This window comes from Lygodium microphyllum, chromosome 21 (genome assembly GCF_053477565.2).
Source record: "Lygodium microphyllum isolate KBCC chromosome 21, Lygodium_microphyllum_v1.1.10, whole genome shotgun sequence".
In the NCBI taxonomy this organism is placed as follows: Eukaryota; Viridiplantae; Streptophyta; class Polypodiopsida; order Schizaeales; family Lygodiaceae; genus Lygodium; species Lygodium microphyllum.
In genome coordinates this window covers 9,547,021-9,562,096 of record NC_141155.1, presented here as the reverse complement: position 1 = coordinate 9,562,096, position 15,076 = coordinate 9,547,021, and the positions used below count along the sequence as shown (strand labels likewise).

The window sequence follows — 15,076 nt, the reverse complement described above, 5'->3', positions numbered from 1 at the left end:
GGGCTCATTGCATGGTGCAAGGGTCCATGCGAGACTTCAAGGACAGGTAATTATGGAGGCGACTAGGAAACTCACATGCTTATTTATTCAATATACTATCCCTTTCAATGTGGCCACTACACATCAATAGAAGAAGACAATCATGGCAATGAGCCACATAGGGTGTGAGTGGGAAGACCCATCCGCAGATGCATTACACACATATGAGCTTTGAAAAGAAAAAGCATCCATAGCGGCTCAATTGGATCCCTTGAAAGAGACATGAGCAAAATATGGATACACAATATTATTCGATGGATGGTCAGATATACGCCGAAGGAATGTATACAATGTTTTGGTATCTTTATACAAAGGCACCATATTCATTAAGACCATCGATGCCTCTACCTCAAGTCTTACCATCACAGGAGCCTTCATTTGGGAGCACATATGATCGGTCATCATGGACATAGGAGTCCAAAATGTGGTGCAAGTGGTAACAAATAATGAAAGCAATTGTGTGCCTATGGGACGTATGCTTGAGAAGGAGTTCCCTAGCATAGTATGGACTCCATGTGTATCCCATTGCCTTGACTTGCATATTGAAGTTATTAGGTAAATATCTTAGATGGATGACATTTTCAAGACGGAAACAAGTATGGTAAGATTTGTGTGAAGAAGAGGCCATCCATCACAAGCACATTTCAAGCCAATAGCATACTAAAGCTATTAAAGCTCTCTGCCATTAGATTTGCTTATATGTTTATTGCATTGGAGAGGTTGATTTGAGTCCATCCAAATTTGATACAGACCATTGCATATCAGGAATAGCTCACATGGAGTGAGAGAGAGTCCCCAAAGGCTCTTGCTTTAAGACACAATAGTTTAAATGAGTTGGTGGATTAAGGCAGAGGCATTGGTGAAAAATCTTACTCCTATTTACATTATATTGCACATCACTGATATGGAGGGAAGTACTCTGGGCCTTCTATACGAGTATATGAATAAAATTAGTGAGGCCATGCTTCGCAACAGCTTTTTGTCCCAAGACAAGTTACTATTTAACTTTTACATATGTAATTATTTAGTGCTAACGACTCATTGATGATTGTTCCAACTTCTAAGTTTTTAGCTTATTTTATCTATGATTCATCATCCTTCACTCTCAAGGATTGATGAGATTTGTGCAATATGGAATGCATGATGGAATTGGTTCCATAAACCAAACAATACGCATGAAAGCGAGCATCCTTGTTTGACTCCTGTAGTACTATCAATCCCCTCTGATAACTCCCCAAGTGCCCATACATAACCTATCTCACTCTGTCATATAATACATAGATACCCCATCATATACCCTCTGGTATTCCAATATCCTGCAATCTTTGCATAATGCATGCATGAGGCACTATATCAAAAGCTTTGCGGAAATCCACAAATCAACAATAAATCCTCTTGTCTCAAGCTCAGCCCTCCTCGATAATGGGACTTGAGTGTGAGGATATAGTCCAGTATGGTATATCCGCGTTTGAAACATGCATGTCCTTGTGCTCTCTTGCCTTGCATCTCAGTCCACTCATTGAGTTCATGCTCTAGTATAGATCCATATACCTTGGCCGAAGTATAGCTGATTATGATACTCATGTAGTTGCTAGGGATCAAAGGATCATCACTCTTAAAAGAGTGGAATTATAGTATTGTCTGACCAGCTCAAAGGAAATCCCTCACATGCTACTCGTTTAAACATATGTGCTAGCATAGGTGCTAGTATGTTGCAAGCATGTGAGAAACATTCTGCCACTAGCCCAAACTCATCTTGTACCCTCCCTTTTATAATCTATGAATTGCATCCCTAACCATTTTCCAGGTGAAGAAAGACCACTGTGTTAGCCTACAAGTCTGTGGGGGCTCCATTGATGGCTCTCCTAGCAAATCATACAACTATCTCCCATAGTCAAGCCAAGCATCAAGTGATGTGATCTGTATAGGGGGATGTCTTTCATAAAACACCTTCCATGCATTCTAATTTCTTGCTATCCCGTCCCAAAAATAGCTGATATATCTCTACCTCTACTTTCATCAAGTAGCCTCACTTCTTCCACACAAGGCGTTTGAAGAACGTTCTTGCTTGACAATGTGTCCAAGTGCCTAGCTCCATTACTCTCTATAAGCGAGCCTGAGTGACTACACTCATCATCATCATACCAGCTATTTTGGGGAGTAGGAGAGCGTGTGGGTCTACATTGGGGCAAGGTGTGTAGGAATGCATACATGGCTGATCTATGTATGGCCTCAGTTAAGTCCCTTGTACATTCCTCCAATGCTCTGCTCAAGTCCAATGTATGTAAACTAGTTTGCAAAGAGCCACTGTAAATGTGTGAGGTGTCTTCTACAAAGTAGTGTTTCGGATATTTAGAGTGGCATGGTGTTCCATGTTTCATATGTCCACCAAAAGATCTCAACCATAGAAAATCCCATAGAAGCCAAGACCATCACAAAATCCTGTGATCACCTAAACAGGAAACAATTGGAAGTTGATGGCTTGGCACACGGGTGAGCACTGAATGGAGTAAAACCACACATCTAAAGATGAACCATAATGAATACCACCAGGAGGGCCCATAAATATCATAGCCACATCTGCCCCAGCATGAATTCATCATTCATAAGTCCATAGGGAAAACAAGTGGCTCCACACATGCTCTCTAACCTGCCACTATGAGGTATTTCAAAAAGAAAAGTGATTCACAATGGTACCCAATTCAGATTGGTAGCACCTAATGCACAAGTGTCCTCCCCGTAGGTATCTACACAATTGATCACACCATGGTTGTAAGTCACTAAAGTGCACCACCCAATCAGAGTCACACAGGATGCCATATGGACACTCTCAGCAGTGTGAAAATCTGTAGCACCAAACAGATTTAGGGCCTTGGTGACACTGCAAGGAATGGTAGAATCCTCTAAATCATCATCTAAATTATCATCTAGAATCTGGTGGAGGTACTCACAGCATTGTGAAAAGTGTTGTTCTCTCCAAGTTGCATACAAGATCTTCCAGCACAGTAATGTCCCATTCTCTTTTGCACACAAATCCACAATGCAAATTCTCTGGAATACTCACATCTGTAATGATTCTATGGATTACTGGCATAAGCATAACCATCTCTCAAACTTATCGCAAGAGATCACATCACCAACCTCCAGGTTCTTAAGAATCAGCTTGGGGTGTTCATATAAGGAAGAGATAACAAAGGCTCAAGCATCTTTCCTCATGTTTGAGCACTATATGAACTACTCATCTGTGAGGTAGCAAGTTAAAGAAAAATTCTATTAATGACACATCAGAGAAAATTACCTTCAGCGAGCAACTAATGCATCATAAATACAATGGTTGTGTGAACAACCAATCTGGTGGGATATAATGCCACACCATATGAGGGGCTGGGTAAAAGAAAGTTTAGGGTTTAGAGTTGAGCCTACTCTCACATTTATACAGACTGCTCAACCAGTCGTGCCTTAGTATTCTAGAGTAGACTATTCACTATATATACACACTTTTGCACTATGCAATTTGCAACAGCTAATAGAAAGAGATGTCATACCCACATAAACAGATCCAAAAGTTGAGCATGCACTGTAGCCGAGGCACAGCAAAAGGGACAGAAAGTTAACATGTCTTAAAGAGTGAAAGGAAGGAAGCTGGGAAAGGGCTGCAGTTATAGCTCCAAAGATAAGAATAAACTCATGAAGTTTCAAAGGACCTCTTGGATCATACAGCATATAAATTTCCTGCACATTAGCCATCAATAAAGTAAGAGTTCTGTGTTATAAAGCAAAAGGAACTTACTGCAGAATGCGAATGTCTACAAGTACATGGACAATCAAATCTTCCAATCAAGCTTCAGATAAAGGACATATATTTTCAATGACCATTGCACAAATTTTGCAGTCCCCCTCTTCTATGCTCATTTTCCTTCTAGGTCACATATTGATTTAGAGCTATGTTTAATGGTTTTCCTAGGAGGAAATGGCAACTTTCTCTTCAACAGCTAGAAACTTGGTGGTTTGCAACAAGGACAGAAAAGAAAGGATTGTCACATGCACAAGCAGAAGAGAAAGGTGTGGGCTAACAGATCCTCTTCATAGTGCTCTTTCAGACTTGAATTGAAACTCATATAGCTATGAAGTAAATAAAACCCTGTTGTAAAACTCAACCACCACTGTTCATTTACTCAAATTGGAGCAGGATATAATTCACACAAGAACACAGGGAGTGTCTGAACACCCACACAAAATAGTTCATTCAAGACTGCAACAAACTTACCCAAATCCACATTTCCAGAATAGCATGCATTTAAAAATGTGCTGATAGAATGTTGAAAGCACTTTATTGCTCCTGTACTGTTTGCACCTATAAGCTATGATTCCATCCTAAAAATCAGATGACTGCAGTATAGACTTGAATTAGCATAAAGATGGAATACACTAAGATAAATGTACACTAAAGTCTTAAGGTTGTGGCTACTACAACCAGCTTCTCAAAGAAACCGTAAGGCTGAAAAAGCTCCTATTGCAAGTTTTGCATCTCTGGCTATGCAACCATGCCAAAGGATTGGGAAGGCACTCTATTGCATCATCATTGAGCAGTAGCATGGCAAGAGGCCCACTGCATGTGTATGCAATCTTAGATGCATGACCAATAGATGATTTCAATAAGATGACATGGGTTTCGTTTTCTGCTGGTCACCCCAGCTTCATGAATGGTCAAAACTTTGAAAAAGTGTAAATAGAAGCTGAAGGACAGATAAAGGTGGTAAGTTTACTTCCCATGAAATGGCTTGGATTTGTATGGTTCAAGGGCTACATCAGCAGTTTGCCAACACCAACACATAGCCAGAGAATGGTATGTTGGAATACAAGAATTGGACAATGGCGGAGATAGCGAGGACCTTGTTGGAGCATCATCAAGTGCTTGGAATTTTATGGGCCAAGACCATAGCGACTATTGTCTATACTCTCAACAGATCCCCTACCTTAGCAGTCCCTAGGATGACAACTCTTGAGGTGTACTTCAAAAACGAAACCTGATATCTCTTATTTCAAAATTTTTGGGTGTGATGCCTATGTTCACATCCCAAAAAAAGAACAAGGGGAGAAGGATCCAATGGCTTCATAGCATTTGTTCATGGGCTACAACTCCCAGTACATGGGTTATCAATTGTATAATCTAGAGCCTCATGACGTCTGCACTAGAGTAGGGAGATGTGCTTCATCGAGTTTCTAGCTTCAGAGAGGGGTGAGGAGCACCCTACTCTTGGAGATCTAAGCAACAAGTGGTTGCAACCACCAACGCAGCATAATCATTCAGAGGATGAGGCTTAGGTGGAGAATGATCCCCGCTGCTAGATTCACAACCCAAAGACAATGGAGTGGAAGGAGTTTCAGCATCCTTCCCAACAGGCTCGTCAAACCCCCAAAGATGTATGCATTGATGGTGTCTTAAAGGAGCAGAACTAGCAAGATGTCCCACGACGATCTCATCAACTTCAAGCACATAGCTGAGATTTCTTGCACACAAACCATGGGTGATGCCCCAAGCCATGGTAGATAGGGATCCAAGTTCCATTGGAGAAGCTACCTTCCATTGGTAGATAGTGTGAAAATAACAGGTATGCTCTGATACCATGTGAAGAATGTTGGGTATTTCACTCGCGCCTCACTTATGCCTATGCTCACATAGGAGTGTCGATGATCAGTAGGACACTGGGGCACTTTTTACTTTCGCTAGGAGAGGTTTTTTCCCCCACACTTATGGTATTATTTCATATGTGCTTATGACACACACTTACGGGCACTTACCGTGTTCGGGTGTGAACACCCCCTACAACCCTAAGGTTTAAGGGTTCTACCTTGTACTTTCAGCTTACACTCTTTCAGTCTCTTGCATTGGGTGTCGTGCTTCACTCTCGTACTGTCTACTGAGTTTCTGTGCTGAGCTTCGATCCTCCCTTCATCTCACATTTGGTATCAGAACAGCATTGGTCTGCTCAGCTCAGCTCTACTCAGTCTTTGGGAGCTTTTGGCTCAGTCCAACTCTTCCCCCTGTGGCCATTGCCCCCCCCCCATCAGTTTCAGCATGACCTGCTTCTTGAAGCCGCCTAGCCAGACGCCAGCTGTCCCGTCAGTCACGCTGCCTCTACCTGCACCGTCAGTACCCTACTCGTCACGCCTAGCACCAGTGCCGTGCCAATCTTCAGCTGCCTGCGTCTGTGGCAAACGCAGCCCCTGAGCTGCCCGTTCGCCATCTGCCATGCCAGCCCAGTCTGCCCCACCTGTTAACGTTAGTCGTCAACATCAGTCGCTCCGCCCGTCAACAGTAGTGTCGTCTGTCTGCAGCGCCCGTCTGTACCCGCCTATTGTGCTGCGCCCACCTGGACCAGAGCCCAGCCCCTGCGTGCTGCGCCATTCCTATTTGAAAACGCCGCTCCAGCCTCCAGCGTCCACCCCGCCCAACTGTCCCCACATCACCACCCTAACACCTGCCTGTCATCAGCGACTACACGCCATCACATAAGTTTTTTTTTTTTAATTATCATTTTATTCCAGAATAAATTTCTGGAAGAGGGGGTTCCTACGCAGCAGGCACAGAATTAAAGAAACATGTATGGGACACATTGGATGCAAATCTTTTGGCACATTCATCAAAAAGTTTGGGGCTTTTATGTTTTCTAAGGACATTGGCATACACACTGCAATTACAGTCACTGAAAGACTACTTTCAACAAATCCGAGGGAAGAAATTTTGGGGATTTTGCTGATACAGTATTGCTGAACACTGATTGCACATTGAATTGTGTGCATTAAAGACAGTTTTGACAGAGTGCACCTCTGCATACTAATTGCAGAAAGTTATTTCCTGTAATTTCCAGGAATTTTCAGATTTCTAGGATGGTCCTACTTCGACATTGCTCTTTTGCCTTTTTTGGTAATTGATAATCATGGCAAATTAGGGAGGAGATGTCTTCACCTATGTATCCAAGGAGGACAGGTTGGATGGAAATAACTATTCACTTTGGTCATTCATGATGAAGAATGTACTTGTGGCAAAAAAATCTTTGGGATTATGTCAGTGGAGAAGAAGCTAGACCTAGAGTTGTGGCTCCAGCTACTCCTCCTCCAGGAGGACGTGCACAACGGGCACCTCAACCTACTCCACTTCAGCCACTTTCCCAAAGAACAGCAGCTCAAAAAGCATGGGATACACGGGATATACACGCTTTGTCACTGATTGCATTGGTAGTTCACCAGTCAATCATCCCCCACATTCGTTCAACAGCTTCTTCACGAGAAGCTTGGCTAACTTTGGAGCAGATGTTTGCAGGCAAGAATGAGACTTGCATCTCTTTCTTAAAGAAAGAGTTAGAGACATTGAAAATGAATGAAGGTGATTCTATTCACGATCACTTGAACAAAATTCAGGACTTGTGAGAGCAACTCATGAATGTTGATGAGTACTATTCGGATGCGCAGATGATATCTACCACTTTGATTTCATTACCTCCTCTGTACTTGGCTTTTCATACGGCCTTAAACCTCACCATGAGGATTGCCGCACAGCCAATCACTTTTCTTCAGCTAGTGAGTTTGCTTCTAGATAGAGGAGCAAACAAGAAGAAATAGTGGTGTGGATGCTATCACCTCTGCGTAGGCTTTTATGGCTAGACAGAAGGGCATAGGCAGCCAAGTGAAGAATGCTCCGCAGAGTTCTGGGACTTCTGGCACATCACAGGCAAATAAAAAACAAGAGGGCACGTAAGCCAAAAAGGGCAAATGCCATTATGGTAAGAAGCCAGGCCACTACATCACTGAGTGCAAGAAGCGAATCACCAAGGAGAAGAAAAAGGAGTCAGGAATGTCTGTTTCTAATGCTCCTTCCACTACTACTGAGTCCACGTCCTTTGTTGTAGACAGGGATTGTTGTTTTTACACATGCAGTTATGACACCTCTTGGCAGATCGAGCATTTAGCTCTATTGAGGATGCAGGCACTTGGTTTTTTGACAGTGGTGCTTCTAGGCATATTACATCTCGCAAAGATTTATTTGCATCTGTTCATGCAGCTCTAGTTGGCAAGTCTGTATAGTGTACCAACAGTGCATCATACCCTGTTAGAGGTATTGGGGAAATTGTGCTCACAGCCATTGATGGCTCTATTCTCTGCCTACATGATGCTTTGTTCGTGCCAGGCATAAAGAAGAATTTGCTCTCTATTTCTTCTTTGGCACGTTGTGAATTGCAGCTCACGGATGATGGTAGATGCATGGTGAGAAAAAGATCACATGACTTTGGTCTTAACAGGCACTTTATGTCATGGGTTATATGAGTTGGATGCTCTTTCAATTGATCAGTCAGCGTACTTGTTGGGATCCACTCTTACTCCTGCTATGATACAGGCAAAGTTATGGCATGCTAGGATGGGGCATGTGAACTTTGGTAGCTTGATGCTCTTATAGCGTACGCAGATGCTAGATGGATTACCTCTACTGGAGAGACCTCCTGAGCACTTATGCGAAGAATGTATTTTGGGGAAAATGCATCGTTTTTCATTTCCCCGTGATGTTGCTTTCAGAGCAACAGCCAAGTTGCAATTAGAGCATTCAGATATATGTGGGCCTATGCAAACAAAGTCATTGGGAGCATGTTACTATTTTTTGACTTTTATTGATGACTTTACTCGATTTTGTTGGCTCTACTCTTTGGTCAAAAATTCAGAAGTGTATAATGCATTTTTGGCTTTTATTGCACTTGTTGAAAACCAATCTGGTTGTAATATTAAAGCTCTCTATTCGGACCAAGGAAGGGAATACATATCCTCTATGCTGAATTCTTTTTTCAAGCAGAAGGGCATTGTCCATCAGTACACTATTGTTTATACTCCACAGCGAATGGGGTTGCAGAGAGGAAGAATTGGTCACTCATGGAGATGGCTAGATGTATGCTGCAGGCAAAGAGCTTGCCTCACAATTTTTGGATGGAAGCCATCATGTGTGCTTGCCATGTTTTGAACAAATGTCCCACGAAAGCTTTGAAGAAAATTACACCTTTTGAGACTGGGAACAGTCAAAAACCTTCTGTTGGACACTTTCGTACCTTTGGGTGCCTTGCATATGCACATATTCCAAAGGTACTCAAAAAGAAGTTGGATAACAAGGCTATTAAATGCATTTTTGTGAGATATAGCAGTGAGAGCAAAGGCTACAAACTCTATGATCTTGTTTCTACAAAGGTGTTTGTCAGTATGGATGTACTATTTGATGAAAAATCAGAATTGTCCCTGCCTGGTTTAGACACATATCAGGCTACTCGTGATGTATTTGAAGGGCTGCTGCCCATTACATTTGGTGATTCAGCTGGAGTTTCAGCAAGTGAACTCAATGTTCAACCAGCTGCTCCTTTGGAAAATGCAGAAAATCAGCCATTGGCTGATCTAAATATTCAGCAAAGTGCTGAAACTGAAATTCAGCAAGAGCTTATGCACAATCAAGAGGCAAGACAAATGCCTAGATGGTATTTACAGACTATGAAATATAGTCATCTGGATGCACCCATGGCTGGTCGTACTAGAAGGCAAGCTCATATGCATGATACTACACACACCATGGAGTTCGTTATGGCAGCAAGCACCCTTAATGATGAGGAGCCTGAATGTTTTGAGGATGCACAACAGAGTATGCATTGGATGGCAGCAATGAAAGCTGAATTGGATTCTATCACTAAGAATCAAACATGGGATTTGGTGTCTTTGCTATTTGGGAATAAAGCCATTGGAACAAAATGGGTTTACAAGCTAAAACAAAATGCAAATGGATCCATTGACAAATACAAGGCAAGGCTTGTAGCTAAAGGCTATGCACAGAAGAAAGGCATTGACTATGAGGAGACATTTGCTTCTACTTCTCGCATGACGACCATCAGGTCTATGGTTGCTTTGGCTGCTTATTATGGATGGACTGTGCATCAGTTGGATATTAAAACTGCATTTTTACATGGGGAACTTCATGAGGAAGTATATGTACAGCAGCCCATTGGTTTTGCAGTTGAGGGCTCGGAACACTTGGTTTGCAAGCTAAAAAAAGCTTTGTATGGTTTGAAACAAGCTCCTAGAGCTTGGTATGCAAAGATAGATGCTTTCTTGCTTAGCCAAAGGTTCATAAACAGCTCATCTGAGTCTACCCTTTACGTATGTAAAGAGGGGGGATCCATGTTTATCATTTGTCTTTATGTTGATGATCTCTTGCTTACAGGGACACATGTTGATCAGATTTTAGCATTTAAACAAAATTTGCAGCAAACTTTTGACATGTCGGACTTGGGGTCTTTGCATTATTACTTGGGCATTCAATTCATACATGATGCTAGAGGTATTGGGTTATCATAGTCAAGATACATTGGTAAACTTCTTGAGAAGTTTGGCTTACAAGATTGCAAGCCAGTCTATACACCAATGGAACCTGGACTAAAACTATCATTGCATGATAACAATGATTTGTTTGATATACACACATATACTCCAGTAGTCGGATGTCTTATTTATGCAACACTAGGCCGAACATACAGTTTGCAGTTTCAGCCCTGAGCAGATATATGCATCAGCCACGCATGTCACATTGGCAAGCTGTTAAGCGTGTCTTCCATTACTTGCAGAATACTAGATCTCTTGGATTGCTTATGCCAAGGGGAGACCACTACAGTTACATGCTTACAGTGATTCTGATTGACTGGTGATTATGATTCACGTCACTCCACTAGTGGCAATTCTTTCTTTCTTAGCTCGTCTTGCACATCTTGGCTTAGCAAGAAACAATCCATTGTTGCCACATCGTCATGTGAAGCTGAATACAAGGCAGCTTTTCACTACCACAGTTAAATGCGTATGGATTAGACGCTTGTTGATCTGGATATATCTGTTACGGAGCCTATTTCTTTGTTCACTAACAGTCAAAGTGCCATTGCAATGGCACGGAACCCAATGTTTCATGCACGCACGAAACACATTGAGATACACTATCACTTTGTTAGAGAGAGGCTACATGCAGGTGATATCAGCCTTATCTATTGTCCTACCAATAGTAATGAGGTGATATCAGTCTTATCTATTATCCTACCAATAGTAATGAGGCAAACATCTTCACCAAAGCTCTTCCTCGTGAAAAATTTGAAGCATTTCGCAATGCTTTAAATTTGATCTCCTTTGGTGGCGAATGATCCTTGTACTCTTGATCACTCTTCACTCCAAGGGGGTTTGTTGGGTATTTCACTCATGCCTTACGCCTATACTCACATAGGAGTGTCGGTGATCAGTAGGACACTTAAGCACTTTTTACTCTCGCTAGGAGAGGTTTTTCCCCCCAGACTTATATATTATTTCGTATATGCTTATGACACACACTTACAGGCACTTATCGTGTTCGGGTGTGAACACCCCCTACAACCCTAAGGTTTAAAGGTTGTACCTTGTACTTTTAGCTTACACTCTTTCAGTCTATTGCATTGGATGTCGTGCTTTACTCTCATACTGTCTACTAAGTTTCTATGCTGAGCTTCGATCATGTCCTCTCTCACAGAAGAAGTTGATGCACAAAGGGATTCTCCCAATCCCTTTTGGTATTCCAACTCCCCTTGCTGTCGAAAATGACCAACAAGTCTTAAATCTGATTTGCCCCTTGATTCGGGCAATCAATTAGCCTTCACTCGCTTTGATGGAGATGGAAAATGCCCCAAATTCAATGATTTGCTGGTCCCTCCACTTGAATAGGCTAAAAACAGCTTCAACCCTATCGAATCCAGTCTTGGAGCTTCCTATTTTCAACACGCTTCCTGAGGCTTCTGCTAAACCCTAATTTTTGCTACAAATTAGGGTTTACAACAAAGAATTCTGAAAGTTCTCAGCCTCTGGTGATCTCAATGTTGTAATCTTCGGAGCAAGGCTATAGAAAGGCTGGGAGATGAGAGAGAATGCTAAGGAGAGAGAAAATTCAGACTTTCTTCACGAAGAACTGAAGAAAATCTGTCATTTACTACTGTTGCCCTATCTCAACAGCTTGTAGATGCAAAGAACTGAAGAAAATCAGTCATTTACTACTACTACCCTGTCTCCACAACTTGTAGATGTCGTCACCTGTTGTTGATTGGTCTTCTCTTGCCCCTAGCTACCTCAGAAGGTCCTCCAATGGCTGCAAATCAGACCAGTAGCATCTCCTCCCTCTCTCTTGCAGGCTGAATACACTAAAAATGCCTCTCTCCAGCCTCTAAAGACGTTTTTTAGTCTTGCATAGGCATTTTTAACAAGTGGCAGCCTTCCCAAATGGTTTTTCAGCATTATCCATAATTAAATATTAATGTTCAGTCCATAAATACTGAAAATTAATCCAATAATTATTTCGGTGCCCTAAAAAATAATCTAACTGGCCAATAATTAAATTGGCTAGGCAACTTCCATTCCCGAGTGTCTCTGCATCAATCTTTGACCACAAATCAGCGTTAGGTACCATTAAGCACCACTTTCCTAGTGTCACCAACTGACGCTTATGGCCAAATGAATGACCTAGGCCAACAACTGGCACCAGATACCACCAAGTACTTGTGCGAGATAACTTATAGCAACTTTTGCCTTTGACATCCCATAATTTCCTCAGATCCTGGGCTCGTAAATTTACTCTAACCCTAGTTACACCTCACATGTGCAACATTTACTTAACCATGTGATTAAAAATTAATCCACATGTTAAGTGAGGTTTCAAAAATACATATCCTCATAATAGTATTCACACATATCCAAGGATGCACGCACTTGCCAATTATGTCACCAAGAGGTTGAGTCTGAAAGACCACCCCCATGCTCCAAGATGCTACGATTTTGCTCAAGCAATCACGTCAGCATTTTTCACTTTATTTATTGTTGCTAACTACATTTATTGCAGGATGAACAACATTTATGGCCAGACGGACAATAGTTGGCTACTTTTGAGGTTGTTTTACTACTTATAGCTACCTCCCCACACTTGGCAGTCTTTTGCAGATTACTAAATTGCACACTGTCTCTAGCATACTTCTCTGTCTTTGGTGTTGTTGCCATCATCATTCTCAACCTGATACGGTATCCTCACTCACACCTGAAGTTACGTGCAGGAACTAATCAGTCCACACTGTTGCATTCGGCATTCATCTTCAGCTAGTGCAGATTTCTTCCTTCTTCCTCATATTGTATATCTTCCTTTCTCTCTATGTTCGTGTCCTTCTTCAGTTGCGCACTCTCGCATTGAGACCTCGTGATACATGTTGAGCAGCGGCTCATAGTATATGGGATCAACATGGACCGCCTCTCCCCCCTTCTAGTACTATCCTAACTCCCCCTCCGTACACCTATCTCACTAAGAGAGGAACTAGGTCATGGTGACAAGATCTCTATCAACTACACATACCCAACAGCCCCTTCCCATGAAGATGTCCTAATACATAGACCACTTCATGAGGACCACAATAGATGGTGTTATCATGAGACCTAGAGATACTTGGATGTCTACATGCCACATGAGATGCGGATAGCCATTGGCTAGCTCAAGGTTTCATCTCATCAAGTCGAGATCAAGATAGGGAGAGCAACTCGTATTCCCTGATCCAAGCAGATATTTCAACTATCTTAGGAGAAGATGGAGAGCGAGGAGCACTACATATATAGAGGCAAAGCTTACAGTACAATCTGGACCAAATACCCCACACTCTTCAAGGAGGACACCTCTCTCAAATCAATCATAGATCTGTTAGCATTCTAGCCAGCTCATGTGTGAGTCTGGGCATAAGGTTTAGTGGGCCAAGCATTCTAGATATTTTAGGTATTTTTCATGTGCCATTTTGATGGTGATTTAGGCATTTATTGCTGGCCAACCAGTATTAAATGCTGGCTGAACTGATCATTTTCAGGGCATTTTTTTTACCTTTATATTCAAGCTCCCTCCTCCACAGTCTATCATTCATCATTTGCAAATTCTGGTGTAGGCCCCACGCAACCAGTGACTCACTGTTGTATGTGATTGTCTTGCGTTTGTTATACAGATTCCATTTCTTAAGCATATCTATGAGTTCTCCTTTGCAGTGTTCTTTTGTTTTCACTTTTCTCTCTCTTCTGACTTGTGTTCAGCAATTTATTTCAGCATTCTTCTATGCTTCCATTGCTGCATCCACTTCTAACACAATATCAAATTTCAAGATAGACATTCCTATTATTGTCTACTACTGATTGCTGGTCATCTGTGTCTGCTGTCTACTTTTCTCAGCTTGGGCAACATTAGTCTGCTGTCCATTGGCCTGTCTACTGCCCCCAACCCTGCGTTTTCATCAGCAGAGGCTGCATATACTGCATTCAATGCTGTGACAGGTTGCGTTTTGGCATTCTGCACCTGTATATTGAATTTTCTCATCTCCTACAAGCTGGGCAACAGTGTTTTCAGCCTGTTCTTGCTGATTTTGATTAATTTCCCCTTGTCTAATATGATTTCTCCTTATGCAGCGATAGTTTTGTGATCGCCTTCTTTCTTCACAACATGTGAACTCCATTTAGTGCAGCCTGTCCTATGCTTTGGCTGTACTCTTTCTCCCTCTGTTCCTTATCTTCTCTTTCTGTTCTCTCTAGATGGCTCCTCCTTGCTATTCTATTGATGAAAAACTTCACGGCCCTGATTACTTAACATGGAGTGTTGTTATGACAGCCTGGTTTGTACAAAAGCACATGGTATATTGTTTCTAGAGCTATTGAGTCTCCTCAACACCCCACTCCTCTTCCAACTGATTTCAATGAGGACAACCACGAGGAAGATGTGCTTACATGGAATTCCAATGATGCCCGTGCATATTCTACTCTTCTTCGTTATATCTCTAAAGATATTCTTCCCACAATCACCTCCTACACGACAACTTCAGTGATCTAGGTGAAGCTTTAGATGTTGTACAAGCTCCCTCGACCATGCGTGCAATTACTCTCTATAGACAACTTCAACAGATGAAGCTTGAGCCGAAGGATACTTATCCACTCATTCTAA

General features: G+C 42.0%; 1 protein-coding gene across 2 annotated transcripts in view; it reads right to left on the bottom strand.

Annotated features, from left to right (window-relative positions):
* LOC148017730 (GABA transporter 1-like) overlaps nucleotides 1-15,076 on the bottom strand; it is an 88,496-nt gene that overhangs the window by 16,362 nt on the left and 57,058 nt on the right. The window contains exon 4 of one of the 2 annotated variants that reach the window (XM_087661131.1): nucleotides 3,585-3,771. The exons of the other annotated variant lie outside the window; for it this stretch is intronic. Within the exon in view, the coding sequence (XP_087517257.1) occupies nucleotides 3,585-3,771 (187 nt within the window). The remainder of the gene's footprint in view (nucleotides 1-3,584; nucleotides 3,772-15,076) is intronic. 2 annotated transcript variants of the gene reach the window in all.